We start from the raw sequence: 16,938 nt of genomic DNA, 5'->3' as shown, positions 1-16,938 counted from the left end.
GGATTGGGAGGCCAAGGCGGGCGGATCACGAGGTCAGGAGATCGAGACCATCTGGCTAACATGGTGAAACCCCGTCTCTATTAAAAATACAAAAAAATTAGCTGGGCGAGGTGGCGGGCGCCTGTAGTCCCAGCTACTCAGGAGGCTGAGGCAGGAGAATGGTGTGAACCCGGGAGGCGGAGCTTGCAGTGAGCCGAGATCGCACCACTGCACTCCAGCCTGGGTGACAGAGCAAGACTCTGTCTCAAAAAAAAAAAAAGAGGTAAAGCTATAGGTACTGACATAGAAAAATGTCCATGATTATAAAATGATAAAAACAAGTTGCAGAATAACAGGTATAACATGATCCTCTTTTTGTTAAATGAAAAAAAGCTATCCATTTGTATAAAGATGTATATGCAACAGGTGCATGCATGTATATGTTGAATTTATCTAGACATAAGGGAGTAAGAGAGAGAAAGAGTATTCACTTTGACCATATATCTTATACTTTTGTTTCGTGTAAATATTTTTACAAGTGTCAATACCTTTACCCCTCCAAACAATGAATGGATCCTCTGTCTTCCTATATTGCCCCATATAAAGGTCAATTGGCTTATAAATGTCTTACTTTGTTCAATAGACATATGTATAGGAATGTATCATACCTTAAAGTTAGTTGGAAAAAATGATCTCATTTTGGAAAAAGTCTACCCCCTTCATTTGTTTTTCATCTTAATTCAATAATCGAAAAACAAACCATGGATCAAGGGAGTGAATCCACATAGGAAAAAGGACGAGAAGGAAATACCTCATATCAGCAAACGGGTTCTCTCTGGGTGATAGAATTACAGTGGCTTTTCTATCCTTTATATTTCATCACATTTTTCAAATGGCCTACAGTTAGCCAGCATTAAAATAATGCTTTATATTTTTAAAAACTTCAATATAAAAAGTGTTCCGGCCAGGCGCCGTGGCTCATGCCTGTAATCCCAGCACTTCGGGAGGCCAAGGCAGGCGGATCATGAGGTCAGGAAATCGAGACCATCCTGGTGAACACTGTGAAACCCTGTCTCTACTAAAAATACAAAAAAAAAAATTAGCCAGGCGTGGTGGCGGGCGCCTGTAGTCGCAGCTACTTGGGAGGCTGGGGCAGGAGAATGGCATGAACCCAGGGGGCAGAGCTTGCAGTGAACAGAGATCGCGCCACTGCACTCCAGCCTGGGCAACAGAGCGAGACTCCATCTCAAAAAAAAAAAAAAAGTGTTCTATGAAGGTATACCTAAAATTGAGTCTCTCTAAATAAAACCTTATTTTACCACTTATTTAAATTATCACTTAGCTTATAGACAATAAATACATATTAAATGAGTCAATGAATGACTAAAACTCCCTTTCTGATTGTTCTCTAATTAGCCATTATTTTCCTAATTCAACAAGACTATAAACTTTTCAGGGACAAAGATCATGTGATAGCCATTTTCATTAGCCCTCTTAGTATCTGGCATAATACTAGGCACATGGCAGACACTCACTAAATATTAATTAGTTGATCCATTTGCACGTTTGAACTTTCCTACTTGGATCTTTCTAAAAGAAGAGTGAATATTTATTTTTCCAGTGCCTGTGAAATATGTGAATATTTATAAGCAAGTGATAAAAGGAGTCCCCTCTAATTAATCCACACAACAGCTGTATTTCACAACGTTGACTTCATAGGTCTTTTGTTTAAAGCAGAATTGCCTGTCGACCAAAAAAAGATACATTTCCTTAGCACAGTGTTTCATTATAAGACTCCCAAGTAGCCTAGACACCAATAAGTAGCTTTTTTGAAAAAAAAATGGGTCAACAAATATAATGGAGCAAGTATTATTTGCAAGGCACTAACCTGGGCATTGACAAGAATACAGACAAGTCCAAAGCAAAGTGTGTGTACAACCTACTTGGAGAAACCAGACATAAACATTTTCCAAAGTAGGGCCTCCAAAAGGCCTTAAAGCCATTGATGTTCCATAAAGTTTGGGGAAGAGAATAGTATCCAAACAAGTGAAGTGCACACCTCATCCTCACCCTAGACATCTCGTCCAAATCACCAGCCAAAAACACTGTTTTTATCCCCGCTCCAGAGTCTCCAGGGCTGAGCAAGAGTCAGAACCAGACATACCCAGCCCATTCTGAAATCAACTGAACAGATCATTCTTTTAGGCAATTCCCACTCACTCTCCAGAGAATGAATCCAATCCATCTCCTCTCTTCCCAGGCTCACAGCATCTCCCAGTGCTTGCAGATGACCTTGGCTCCCATTCACTAAGATGACTGAGGTTAGCTTAATAAGAGCTCCAGCATCTGACCTGAAAAACACCTGGTCTTTCCTCATAGCCATAGAAGAAAAGGTGACCATCCATTCCAGAGATAACCTCTTTGCCCAGAAATCTCATTCTTTCCTAACTTTGGGGAAGCTGGTACCCACCCTGGTACCCCACTAACACATATACCACCTTCTAATACTTTGAGTCTCTACCATTGTCTCTTCCTATGACTTTTTCAAACATTCAAAGTTTTTCCTTGATCTGAAAGAAAAAATCACTGGACCTGATAACCTTTTAAAATTTTTGAATTAAGAATAATATACATGCATAAAACTGCACATATAAGTTTACAGCTCATTAAGATTTCACAAAAGAAACATACCTATGGTCTAGAAGCAGAGCAATATCAGTACCTCCAAAATGTCCTTTTGATTACCATCTTATTTTTCTCCTTACTTTTATTACCAAGCTTCTTGAATAGTGGTCTATGCTCATTATTCTTGTTTGCACTACCTTTTCATCCATTTCAGCCCAAGCACTCTCTCTTCAATGAATCTTCCCCTCGCCCATCCGGGTGAGGTTGTTAATCCTTCCTCTATACATTAGTGTGCATTCCTCTTTACTGAACTTATACTACACTGCGATCACCTGTTTATGTATCAGACAACCCCCCCATTAGGCTGTTAACCTCCTTTCGGGAAAGATTATTTATAACTTGTCTGTGTACCCCCAGTGCCTGGCACTTAGTAGGTGTACAGCTGGTGTCTGACACTTTGATAAATGAGTGTAAGAATAAATGAAGAGATCTGCTCACTGAAATCCAGTACTACGCTAAAACTGATTAGTTCTTTCTCCAATTCCCATGAAAAGGAATGATACTTAGCTGTCAAAACTCAGTGGTTGGGATCATGAAGAATGACTAGAAAACTGTACTGTTACAATCTTTGGTTAAGTGTCTCTTTACTTCCAAGTATCTGAGCATGTTATGTGCCAAACCACTGGTGTACACAGAAGAGGCTTAAAATCTTGCACCTTCCCTCTGACTTAAAGCTGTGACATTACTCCCTATGATGTTCTGTCCTTCCACTGCCACACCCTGACACGGAGTCCTGCCAATCTTTTCCCCAATTGTTCCTAGAGCCACTCCTCTCTTTCCCCACTACCTCATTTCAGGACAGTAAGTAGTCAGAGACAAGAATCCCCCAGGAGCCCAGACCCCTCCTCCTAGCCCTTTTTTGTCACATCCAATTAACCATCTGCCAGTCTCCCGGGTCCCCTTCTAGGCCCACTGTCCAGCTGCCAACTCAATATTGTGCCCCCACCCCATAGATGCCCATTGTCCCTGGGCTGGGTAAGAGTATAAAAGATGGAGATTTTAGCCTCATCCCTAGTCCCTGCCTGTCATGCCTTGGAATAATTGTAACTGCAAGTTTAAAAATCATAACCCTATCTCCATACTGTTACCAAATGAATGAAGAGAAGGAAGAGAAGGAAGAGAAGGAAGAGAAGGAAGAGAAGGAAGAGAAGGAAGGAAGGAAGGAAGGAAGGAAGGAGGGAGGGAGGGAGGGAGGGAGGGAAAGAAGGAAGGAAAGAAGGAAGGAAGGAATCAGTGTTCATGATTTTGAAAATAAAGGGATTAATCTAACTGGTAACATAATCATAATATGTCGTACATATAATATGTCATACTAGTAATATATAATACCACATTACTAGTAATATCCTATTTACATTAGTATTCACAATATGAATATAACTATCAGAATATATCTATTAACATGAGCAATTTTTTTTTTTTTTTTTCTGGAGACAGAGTCTCACTCTATTGCCCAGCCTGGAATGTGGTGGCGCGATCTTGGCTCACTGCAACATCCACCTCCTGGGTTCAAGTGATTCTTCTGCCTCAGCCTCCTGAGTAGCTGGGATTACAGGTGCCCACTGAAAGGCAAGGATTTTTTACCCATTTTACAGATTTATAAACTAAAGCTTGGAGTGGTTATAACTTGCACAAAGTCACAAAGCTGGTAAGTTCCTGTTCTAAGATTCTATGATTCTGGAACTGGTCTACACTTTAGGAAACTCCCACCTTCTTGTGTTCTAGGGAAGATAAGCCTGGTGCCCCACAATCCACCCTTTGGTGGCAGCAACAGCCAGATTCCTACTCCCCAGCCCTCTGGAGGGTCGTGTGAGACCACTGAGGAGCCTTTGATGAAATGGGGCTTTTCATCTTGGGTCAGCCCCTGAAACAAGGGGTGGAAGGAGTGTTTGGGGCCAAGAAAGAGAGTATGGCATCTTCTCTTTTGTGTGAAGGATTCAACTTCATGGAGAAGAATGAGCAAGGGGCTCATTCATGAGCCCTAGCCTGCTTCCCCTTTCTTCTAGGACTTCTAGAGACACTATGGAAACTGGAAATTCATGAGCAAATCCCATCACTGATACAGTACCTTGATGGCCAGACATTGACCCCTCCTCAGAAGGCTGCCCAGATACCATCTTGCCTGAGTTTCCCTCCCTCTCTCCTCTCCTCACTTACTTCTTTCCCCACTTGCCTTTCTGACTCATACTCTGTAGGAGGCAATTCTGCAGACCCCACTACAGCCTAGAGCAGTCCCACCTCGGCTTGCAAAAGAAAGCCACCAGCACTTTTAAACGGATTGCTAACTTTAGATCTCCCAGCCTCGCTTCTTAGCTTCTCTGCCCAAGAGCCTTCTAGGGCCACAACAGCTCAGCCCACCCATTTCACAGCTGCCTCAGCTTGTACTACCCTCCCCAAGCATGGCACCACTAGTCTCTGAGTCTTCCAGCCAGATGATGCTCTCTCTCCTGGAGCTGTCAATCTGGAACATTGTGCCCATTGGTCCTTCCCAGCCAGCTACTTCACTGAGGTCTGCCTTCCCTCCAGAGTCCGAGAAAGAAGCATCCTCCTCTGGCCCAAAGCTGAACTTGAGATCCACCCCTCCAGGCTCATCCAGGACCTTCCTCAATCTATTACTTCTGTCTTTTCTAAATATTAAGTCTCTTCCTCATGCCTGCCTTCTCCCTCTACCCTATCCCTAGGTATTCACATATCTTCCCTCCTAAAAAAAACCTCCCCTCAACTCTGCTCCCCATCTCCAACTACCTTGCTATTTTTAATCTTCCCTTCACAGTCAAACCTTTCCAAAGAGCCATCTATATGCACTCCCACCACTTCCTCCCCATGCGCTCACTCCTCATTCCCCTTGGAATTTGAATTCCACCTCCCATACACAATTGAAACTGTTATTTCAAAGATTACCAATGATTCCTAGTCTCCAGAACCAATGGTATTTGCTCAGTTCCCATCTCCCTCAACTTCTCTGCAGCATTAAACCCTGTTTATCACCTGTGTTTCCCACGTATTGCTCTCTCCTAGTTCTCCTCCAGCCCTTCTGCATCTGTTCTCCTACAGCCCAACTGTAGATACCCCTGTATCTACAATTCTGTCTTTGGTACTCTGCCCTTAATTCTGTGTATGCTTTTCATTTATTATATCATCTATTTTGATAGCTCCAGCCACAACTTCTTTCAGATAGCTCCCAAATCTATATTTCCAGATCTGGCCTCCTTCCAAAGCTCCAGACTCCCTTCGTTATCCACCTACTGAATCCACACCTCCCTTAGCTATTTCACTGACACCTGAAATGCAACATGTCCCAAAGCAAATTCTCCAAGTCCCCCGTCTTCCCCTGCCTCCCCACAGCTGCTCCTCCTCTTAGCAGCTCCTGACTTTCATTAAGGGTATCTCTGTTCTCCCAGTCACTCAAACTCTAAACTTTGGAGTAATCTTGGGTTCCTATCTCTTTCTTGACACATTGACATCCAAGATGCCAGGCCCTATAGACTCCACTTCCCAAAGTAACTCATATCCATCCCCTCGTCTCCATTTCTGCTGCTGCTTCTCAAGTTCAGACCCTCCTAGCCTATCACAGTGATCTTCTAACCCATCCCCAACCAACAGTCCCTCCCCTACTCCAATGGACCCTCCACAGGGCTGCCAGATTTATCTTTCTGATCATGTCATTTTTAGTGGCTTCCCAAAGCCAACTGCTGAAAGACCAAATTCATTGGCCTTCCATTCAATGCCTTCATGATCTAGGAGCCTAGTAAATATTTGATAAAGGAATCAACTAATCAACCTGGTTGCCACCTCCTGAGTCTCATCTCCCATTGATCCTCCACCAGCCACTGAGTCACATAAACTGGACCACTTACTGCCCCTAAATATGCTATGAATATTCACACCTCCTTTCAATGCTGTTTTAACCTGGGATTACAACACTTTCTGTCTTCCCTGTCCAAACCATACCCATCCTATGTCCCAGATCAAGGAGAAGTAGCCACTCCCTTAAGTGTACAGAGCGTCTGCCACTTTTCACTCTTACATTTGTTTATCTGTTGCATCCATGTTCCCTAGCTAGTGTCCAGCTCCCTTCTAATAATGTCATAGGGCAGATGGGGAGGAGACAAAGCTAATTCTCCTACAGTTTCTTCTTTACCTCCCTGAATTAATTCCTCTGTCCACCCATTTGATTCTTTCTGTTCCCTCGCTCCTAGGCAGACACAATTTCAAGCAGCTCTATCGATCCAACAGCTCTGTGGCTGTCAGTCATTTCCTAGTTATTTTCGCTGCCAGTCATTCATACACAAAGGAGTGGCAGGAGGACTCTGAACTTTCCTCTGCAGACAGAGAACAGGCAGGAAGGGCCTGATTCTCTGTGCACACCTGAGATTCAGCAGAAGTAAGAAGCAAGGACCTTCTCCACATGGATCGAGCCACGTGCCCCACGACCCAGACAGGGACTGGCATTCTTCTACTTATGCAGAGGAGGAGAAAACAGGGGTCCCCTGACCTGCTGTAAAAGGGTGCCCCATCCAGTCCCCTTGGGAAACCAAAATGAGAAGAACTGCATCTCTTCCTGGACTGGAAAGGTCCCATGGAAATCAGATTAAATCAGATAATACTTGTCAGAAGAGGCACTTAGAGTAATAGAATGTTCAATTTGGAAAGATCTACATATATTTGGATAGTATTGTACAACTTTTCAGATACAGTATCTTATTTGAGTCTCTCAGCAGCTCTATAAGGGAAGGGTTGGGGCAGGGGGGCTATTATCCTCATCTTACACAGATGTTAAAGTCATTTGTCCAAGTTATTCATGTAAGTAGAGAGCAAAATGGAGTGTTTACCTCCTGCTCTATTGTCTGACCTTCTCAGCCTCCTTCATAGACTTTTCCCTCCCCTTTTAACCCCTTATATCCAAGTGCTCCCAGAGGGGGTATATTTATTTCCATTTCCATTCCTGTTCTACATTCTTTTTTTAATGGCTTTATATACTCCCATAGCATGCGTGGTACATGACTATAGTAAACACTTGATAAATATTTTTCAAACAAATGATTAAATGAATGAATGAAAGAGAGCCAAGGCCCAAAACCTAGCCTTCTGATGCCACACACAGGATCCCTGCACTGCATCATGTTGCCTCTCTGGCACCCTCTTGCATCTCATGTCAAAAGTCCTGCCCAGCATGCCTTCAAGAGACCTTCAGCCTCTGTCCATCACATTCGATTAATAATTAAAACAGCAGGAACAACAGGGATAACTAGGATTTCTTGTGCTTCTAGTGTGTCAGAGACCACTAGATGCTCCATACATGTTTTTTCCTACTTAATACTCTCAACCTGTGAAACAAGCTTTATCAGTCCCATTTTGCAGAAGATGAGGATGAGAGATATTAAATAATTAATGCAAGATCCTATCCCTAGTTAGTGCTGAACCTATTCCATCCAAAGCCTGTCATCCTCCAGCTATACCAGGGTTTCTCCATCTCAGCATTACTGACATTTTGGAGCTGGATAATTATGTGTTGTCCTGTGCATTGTAAGATGCTTAGCAGCACCCTTGACCTCTACCCACTAGATGCCAGTAGCAAACCCTCCCTAAGTTATGACACCAAAAAAATGTCTCCAGGCATTGCTAAATGTTCTATGATGGGGGGTGGGAGGGGAGAACTGCCCTTGTTGAGAACCACTGGGCTATACCATACTGACCACCTCCAGCAGTAAACTATCAAATACCAGAACCAGAGAAAACTTTGAAAAGTAAAAAGTGTTCATTTCCAACATCTAAGAAGAACCTCTAGTTCACCCGTTATAGTGTTTTATTGATTTTATTTATAGTCAGGAAGATTTTCTTACTTCTCAGCTAATTTCTTTCTGTAGCTTCAGTTTATTCTAAAACCTCCTTTCATCCCTCAAGGGATTATCAAATACGACTGGACAGTATGTACCAGTAATAAAGTTATTGGTGATTTGTGGCACAAGGATGAAGCAAAGCTTGCCAAATCTTACAGAGGTGGACCTGGATGTCACTGATATGTTCTAAAATATATTAATAGTAGAAATAGCCTATAAAAATATAGCATTAGAAATATTAACAACATTCCCTCTCCAGAACCACAAAGTCTTCCCAATACTCCCCTAAAGGCTCCTGAAAAATGATGTGACCAAAAGCCCAGTTCATAATGGGTGAAAAAGTGGAGGAGATCAAGAAGGGACAATAAGCATTAAATTAAGCATCGTGTTTACACTCTGGAGCATCAAGCATAACTTAAAAAAAAAAAGATGTTTTCCTTTGCTGCAAAAGAAAGCTCAGGAAGTAAGAGACTCCTCCCTTTTTAGGTACCTGGCAATGTACAGACTGGGCAGTGATATTTACTCAAGGAATTGCATACAAACATAGATTGTTATTCCCAAATCTCCCTTCTATATGATCTGGACATGACAACAGTTTAAGGTTCCCTGCCTAGATGTGATGGGGTTATTATTTAAGAAAAAAGTTTAAGAAATCATACAGTGAATATAAACAAACCATCACTTAGATTCAATAGCTGCTTATATTTTGCCATGTTTGATTTATATTGTGAGGAGGTGTTTTTTGATTAATCACAAGCTTTTAAAAAGATCCTTTTTCTTACCTCCAAAGAACAAGTAACTTCAATGGGGGAGACAAGCCTTCATGTATGGAAAGGCTAAATAACAATACAATACTAATGAAGTGAGAAAATGAGTACAGACAGTGAGTAATTCAAAGGGCTGTCATCGTGAGCTGTGAAAGCTCCCAGAAGAAGGCAGGGATCAAGTCTTAAAGACTGTGTTGGATTTGGAGGGTGCCGGGGTGGTTGATCCAAGGAGACTGTGAATGCAGGAGCCCTTGGGCAGTATGTGGAGAGCAGCCTGGCTGGAGTTGAGCTGTGAGGCCGACACTTGACACTGAAGGCACTAGGGGGTTACTGAAGGTTCAAGCACCAAGCAGTGGTGTGATGAAAGTAGTGCTTTAGGAAGTTTAATGTGTCTGCAGGTCCAATTTGGAGTGGGGCTAAGTGATCAGCTTCCAAGGGATGAGAATGAGGGCCAGGAAAGGAGTCCATGGGGGCACATGGGGCCTGGCCTGGGGCCATGCCCTGTGAATGAGCAGCAAGGGCTAACTATGAAAGATAATTCAACTGGGTTTGTTGGAGGAAAGAGATTCCTCACAGACAATACCAAGGTTTTAAATATCATGACTGGGAGAGTGAAGGTGTCACTTATAGAATTAAGAAAGTCAAGAGGAAGAGCTAGTTTGGGGAGTTGGAAAGATATACAGAGTTGAGTCTGAGATTGGCTGAAGCCCAAGTAACCACAAACACTTCAGTTGAAAATGTCTAGATTCACAGAACCAATGCTCAACAGAAGGACAGAGGTAGAAAATATCTCCACATCACTCTTTTCATTTATCTTCTTACTTTTTTTCCTTTGCACCTTAAAGAAAAAGGTTTCTCTGCTGCTTACCAAAGCTAAGCTCTTACTTTTGTTAGGGAACCTATTCTTATCTCATTTCTTCAGGTATCAAACTCTACACTCGTTCTAGCCTCCTCAATTTTTCCTCTCCACACATTCTCTCCCTGCCACCTCCAAACCTGCTGTGACTCTAACAAAAAACAAAAATTCCTTTTCTGGATACTAACGTCCCTTCTGGCTAAGCACACACCTCTTTTTCCTTTCACTGATAAACTCTGCAAGTATCTGATTCCCACTCACCACCCCAAATCCCTCCTCTGAACACCTCTTCTAATCCTGTGCTCCTGGAGTGCACAGGGTCTTTCTTTCATCATGCCCCAGCACTCCTCCTGCTCAACCTGTCTGCAGCCTGTCATCACATCAGAGCCCACACTGACTCTCTGGGGTCTCCAGGATCAAGTCTCCTCGGCTGCCACTTCTGCAATAAGAATTTCTACCCCAAAATCTAACTTTCACCCTTCCCTTTCTTCCTCTACTCCTTCCCTCTGACAGCAGATGCATTCACAAAGCTTCAGCTGCATCCAACCTTCCAAATCAACATCAACAGCCCTAGCCTCCAGCCCATGCTCCTGTCTTGAGTCCCACATTTCCAACTGCTGACAAAACAACTCCATCTGGATTTCCCTGAGTCGCCCCCCATGCTTCATGTCCAAAGCTAACAACATTATCTGCCCTGCAAAACCAGGTCCTGTCTTCAACCAGCCCACACCTGTCCATCAGTCAGACACTGTCAGTCCTCTAGGCTCCTCAACCCAGCTACTTCATTTTCCTCATGGGCTTCATTTTCCTCTCCCCCATCACTAGATTATCAACAAGTCCCCACATTTATACCTCTAAAAATGTGTCTCAATGGCATCCCTGACTCCCCATCCTTTCTGCCACCAACCCAGACCAAAGCTCCTCCCCCTCACCTCCAGATCACTTTTGCATCTCCCTAGATTCTACCCTTCTCTTCTCCACTTATTCAATCATATTATCCCAGATTAACCTTTCCAAACCCCACATTTTTCATGATGTGTCATTGTTCAAGAATCCATAATGACTCCCTACTGCCCCAGAATCAAATCCAATCTCCACTCTTGTGCTTTCAAGACTCTCACTATTTGACCCTGCCCCACTTCTCCAATCCTGTTTCCCATTCCTCACTAACCTACATCTTCCTATATGTCAGCCCAGGCTCTTCAATGCCCAAACTCCCATGTGCCACTGCCCATTCTTCATTCATCCTTCAAGGACCACCCTAAGTTCCACCTCCTCTGTAGTTCTGCCAACTTTTTAACTTATAGCACCACAACGCTTAGCAATTAATCTCTAACTGAACAGTAAATGTCAATCTTCTTCAAAAGTTCTTTGAGGACAGAGACCACTTCGAATATTTCTTTTGTGTTCCACAGCACCCTGGACAGCAGAAGCCTCTAGGGATAATTGAAAAGTTCTTTTTGATTGGCTGGTCAATTAGTTTCTGGTCCCAGTTATCAGTTCCCATACCTCCCCTCCTCTGCCTCATAACTATGATCAATAAAATTATTGTAACACACTTTCTCAGGCTTGGAACAGAGAATTCCCAAGAAGACAATCTGGAGTCTACCAATCTAGAATAGTAGGCTGGGTAGGGTGGGGTGTCTGTGTCCATGTGCACACAGGGAAGTGAGATTTAGGGAATCTAGCTTAACCAATTGGTCAAGGGATTGAAACACCAAAATGATCAGAAGAGGACAAACAAGGAACCAAAATGACAGAATAATTTGAAACATGCCTAATTAGAAGCACAGTATGCCAGAATTTTGACAAAGCAATTTCCAGTTTGGTCCTTGTGCATACAAAATTTGCCATCAGAAAGAAAGGGGTAACCCTGGTGCTAGGGACTTTGAAAATTTGTTTGAAGCTTTCTCAGTTATTCAACAGAATACATTTATAATCTATCCAGCCTATCGGGTATAGTGCTATATTCCACAGAGATGGGGAATCAGAAGGGAGAAGGTTTAGAAACATGGCTTTTCTAAGCTTAAGAATCTCCACCAACGCATATGCATATGTTCATTGCAGCACTGTTCACAATAGCAAAGACATGGAATCAACCTAAATGCCCATCAATGGCAGACTAGATAAAGAAAATGTGGTACATGTACATCATGGAATACTATGCAGCCATAAAAAAGAATAAGATCATGCCCTTTGCAGCAACATGGATGGAGGTGGGGGCTGTTATCTTAAGCAAACTAACACAGGAACAGAAAACCAAATACTTCATGTTCTCACTTATAAGTGAGAGTTAAACAATGAAAACACATGGACACAAAGAGAGGAATAACAAACACCGGAGCCTACTTGAGGTTGGAGGGTGGGAGGACAGAGAAAATCAGAAAAAATACCTATCAGGTACTATGCTTATTACCAAGGTGATGAAATAATCTGTATACGAAACCCCTGTGACACACAGTTTATCTATATAACCCACACATGTACCCCTGAACGTAAAATAAAAATTAACAACAAAAAATAAAAATAAAAAGAAGAAGAAGAATCCCCAGCAAGAGCCTAGGCTAGAGACCAGAAGTGTGGTGACAGTCAGTGAGCCAAGCATAGAGGGCCACACAGGGTGGATGTAGTCCTTGACCTACCCCCTCTTGCAACATGTTACAGGTCATCAGTCATTTCCAGCCTCATGCACCAATGACTTAACCTTTCTCTGATACTAAGTGCACATCAGACTTAGCTCAGCTACTGGGCTGCCCAAGGAGGAGGGAGAATATCCCCAACATAGGAATCCCACAGGAGACTGACCCCAGTCTGCTATTTATTCTGTGATTTGAGCCAGGGTTAGATAATGTGTGCCACACGTTGTGTTTTGAAAGGCCCTGGGAAAAGTAACACATTGGACTATTATTGGCCATTAACACTGTGTGAATTTATTATCAGAAATAAGCAAGCCTCCAGGAACTGAGCTCTGCTACAGGTGCCTGGAACAGAAAATGAACAGGACCTAGTGTTTGGATGATAGGAAAGGGGAAAGAGGAGTGGACACCAAAAGGTAAAAGTGGAGTCCAGAAAGGGAAGGTGAGAAGGCTCACACTTCAAGATTTTTCCCTCAGAGCTAAGAAAATGCAGACTTTTGCCCCAGTTGGGAGGCAAGGGGGGTCAGCTGGGTTTTTGATTGACTGGTCAATTTGTTTCTAGTCCCAGTTATGAATTCCCATATCTCCCCTCCTCTGCCTCATAATGAGTATTTCTGAATATCACTTAGCCCCCAGAACCACCTTTTCCCTAGATTCCACCTCTTTAGAATCCATGCTTTTGGGTGCTGGGCTGTGTGTGTATGAGAGAGAGAGAGAGAAGAAAGAAAATAGAATCCATGTCTCGGAAGAGGAAGGAGGGAAGGAAGGAGGAAGAAAGAAAAGGAAAGAAGGCTTAGACCTGGGAAGCAGAATAGAATGACAGGGGCTCCCTCTGATTTCCCCAGACCCTGGCACCAGCTCCTGTCCTCCAGTTTTTTCCTCTGCACATCAACTAGAGAATGAACATATGAGCCAATCAAGTCTTGACTTCCAAAGCCACAAGTCTCCCCCGCAAAGCACCCCACCCCCTTCCCTAGAGATGACCTCCAGGGCAAGGTAACAGGGTTAGGAAACAGATGGATGTGCAGAGACCCTCCAGAGCTAACCTGACCCCTGACCCCCACCAGTTCATGTCCTCTAATCCAACTTTCCACAAGGGAGAGCAGATTCATGGGGCCCCGGTAACTTACTGGACTCCTTGGGACAAAGATTCCAGACAAAACCGTTTCAGACATGTGGGGAGATGGGGAGCTACACACAGAAGCTGGTGGAAGCCACAGGTACAGGGAGACGGGGAATCCCTGGCCATCAGAGAAACAGGGCCACAGGTGGTGGAAGATAAGGGTGGTCAGTGCCGGTTCTAGGGAGGGACTGTGTAGCCAGGGAGCAGGAGGAGCAATGGACCCGGGACTTGGACGATGGCAGGGGCGCAAAGAGCTAGAAAGACATCTCAGGGCTCTACACCTCACAGCAAGCAGAGACTTAGTGGGTGTGTATGAGAGGGACGCTAACTCACACTTCCAGGAATGAGTAATTCTTATGAATAGCTCCTCCGTTCCCAGAACTGAAGAGGAGGACAAGGGGGAGGTCCGAGGCGCCCACCGCCCTCCCAGCTGGGTCTGCCTCTCAAGTCAGAGGGACCAGCTCCCCACACGCACCAGGCGAGACCGATGTCTTCCGCCCCGCTCCTGTCAGTCAGCAGCCGGCGCGGCTCCGGGTCCCCGCCGCCCCTCTGTGCACATCAGGGCCCCGGGCCCCCGACGGCGAGGAGGGGTGCCGACCCAGGGCGGCCGCCGGGAGCCCCGCTGACAGGCACGGGGGAGGGGGAGCCAAGGGAGGGGCCGGGACGCCGGTAGCCGGAGCGGCGCGCTGCAAAGTGAGCCAACACCGCCCATCCCCGCGCTCTGGGAGAAGGCGGTCCGAGGGGACCGCCTCCCACCTCCCCAACACAGACTCCCGCAACTGGGGTGAAGGCGGAGGGGCGCGGAGTTCCCAGCCCCCACGGCCTCCCCAGACGCAGCCAGCACTGCCATAACAACCAGAATCTCGGCAACTCCAGCCCCGACGCCGAGGGGGCACTGCCCCCCAACACGCACGCGGCAGCAACAGCCCTCCTTCCCCAAACTTGTCCGAGACGCCGCGTCCGAGGCAGCAGCCTTCAGCCCTGGCCCCCCGCGCCCTGCCCAGCTTACCTGTCCGGAAAAAGGCGTCCACGTCCGAGTCTGCTGCTCCTCCTTCCTCCGCTGCTCCCTCAGGGGGGTTCATGACTGTGGGAGGGCGTCCGCGGGCAGCCGGGGGCCGAAGAAGCCTGGGGCCGAGGGCTGCTCGGCGCCCGGTGGGCGGAGGGCGCGGGGCGCAGCTGCCGCGGCCGCAGAGCTGGCGGCCGCGGGGCTTCGAGGGCGGGCGTTGGGCGGCGGGGCTGGGGCAGAGGACGCTGAGCCTCCCTCAGGCGGAGGCGCGCGGCGGGCTGGGGGTGCCTGCCACCAGCTCCCCCATGGTACCCCTTCCCCAGGGCGCTGGCCGCCTGATGTCTGGCTGGGGCCGGGGCCCGGGGCCGGGGTGCGGGCTGCCTGGGCGCCCGCTGTCCCCCAGCAGCGGCAGCTGGCTCTCCTGCTCGCCCGTCTGCCTGTCTCTATTGTTCAGCCCTGCTCCGCTCTCTCCTCTTTATTTTTCCTCCTCCCTCCCACCCTCCCTGTCTCCCTACCTCCTCCCTCCCTCGCTCACTCGCTCACTCGCTACCTCCCTCCTTCGCTCGCTCGCTCTCTGGCTCCCCCTCTGGCTCCCGCCGCCGCCGCCGCAGCCGCCTCCCCAGCTCCTCCCCCGGCTCCCGCTCCCTCAGTCCCGGCCAACAATGACCCCGGGAGCGCCGAGCTGAACTGAAGCTCCGGCCGGGGCCGAGGGCTCGCTGCGGGCCCCCGGCGGCGCCTACGCCCCCAGTCCCAGCGGCCCCGCGCCGGCCTCCCGGGGAGCGGAGCCCGAGTCCCGAGCTATTGTTCGAGGCTGTGCTAGGCCAGCTTCCTGAGCTCCGCAGGAAAAGCCCGGGCCAGGGAGGGGGCGGGGCCGCCGGGCGAGCCCGGGGCTGCAGGGTACACGCCAGGCTTGTCCAGGGGGCTCTGCGGCCCGGGCGCTGCGCGCTCAGCTTCTCCGCTCGCGCCGCCGGTGCTCCTCCCGGCCCCGCGGCCACCTCCTCCGCCCACTCCACTCCCAGGTGTGTGAGGGGACCACCAGGCTGCCCGCCCGCCTTCTCTGGATCTTCAGATCGGTCTCCAAGCTGGACTGACCTGTCCCTAGAGGCCGGCCTTTCTTCCCCTCCTTCCTGACGAGCTCTCTTCTGTCTCCCTGCCCTCCTGAGCCTCTCACATTTTCCTCACCAGCTCGCCACAGTTTCTCTCCTTTTTATCTTTTCTCGTCCTTTTCCCCTTTTCAGCGCCCCTTTAAACATCTCCGCCTGTCTCTGTGACTCTTTGTCCAGTTTAATGCTCCTGTGATGTCTCCCTGCCTATCTCTCCCTCCCTCCGTCACTCTCTTGTCCCTCGTTTGTCTCTGTCCTGCCTCCGTACTTGGCCCGTATCTCCGCGCTCCTCTTGGACAGCTGTCAAAACTCTCTAATCCCTGGGGCCTTCTCGGTTTTGTTCTCCCTCATGTGAATGGAGAGATCCAGTTGGCCAGGAGGAAGGAGGTGTTACAGCAAGCTGAATTTCAATTAAAGTGGGGAGAGGGGCTGGGGAGGAATGGGGATGACTGCAAAAAAGAAAACAGATGCTGTATGGGGTAATTAATGCGGTGATTGTATTGTGCCCATCAGTTTTTAAGCAATAATTAAACAATAATTAGCCAGTAGTGTGTTTATGGTTCTAGTGACTACAGAGCCCACCAAACAGAGGGTCTTTAAGACCTGAGTACTTAATAAGGTCTGCTGAGCGCTGTTCGCTGTTGCCTCATCCAGACAGATGGAGAAGTGGTGGCCTGACCTAATGTGTTAAAACACGCCTAATAGGAAAACCAGGTACTGGTCTGAAGTTAATGACTGCAACCCATCAGACAGAATCTCCTGGATCTGTTTGTCTCTAGTAACCTGTTTGGTTCCACCTCTCTCTGGAGGCCAAGGCAACTGGGGCCTATGCAGATCCACCAACTGTGTAACCTTGTAGCAAATAAAATGAATTAAATTAGTTTTTAGTGAACACTTTCTGGCTCCCTGTACTCATCACGTTCTTCACTGACACAAACAGTCT

General features: G+C 46.8%; 1 protein-coding gene across 17 annotated transcripts in view; it reads right to left on the bottom strand.

The window, feature by feature from the left end:
* The window catches only part of KALRN (kalirin RhoGEF kinase), a 692,638-nt gene extending 677,290 nt beyond the window's left edge, over positions 1–15,348 (bottom strand). For all 17 annotated transcript variants that reach the window (XM_034957211.2, XM_034957212.2, XM_034957221.2 and 14 more), the window contains exon 1: positions 14,896–15,348. In XM_034957211.2, the coding sequence (XP_034813102.1) occupies positions 14,896–14,968 (73 nt within the window). In that variant the 5' untranslated portion in view covers positions 14,969–15,348. The remainder of the gene's footprint in view (positions 1–14,895) is intronic.
* Between the last annotated feature and the right edge of the window lie 1,590 nt (positions 15,349–16,938).

The sequence above is a fragment of the Pan paniscus genome, chromosome 2 (assembly GCF_029289425.2).
Source record: "Pan paniscus chromosome 2, NHGRI_mPanPan1-v2.0_pri, whole genome shotgun sequence".
NCBI classification, from domain to species: domain Eukaryota; kingdom Metazoa; phylum Chordata; class Mammalia; order Primates; family Hominidae; genus Pan; species Pan paniscus.
The sequence above is the reverse complement of the archived record's forward strand: the minus strand, read 5'-3'. Positions and strand labels throughout refer to the sequence as shown.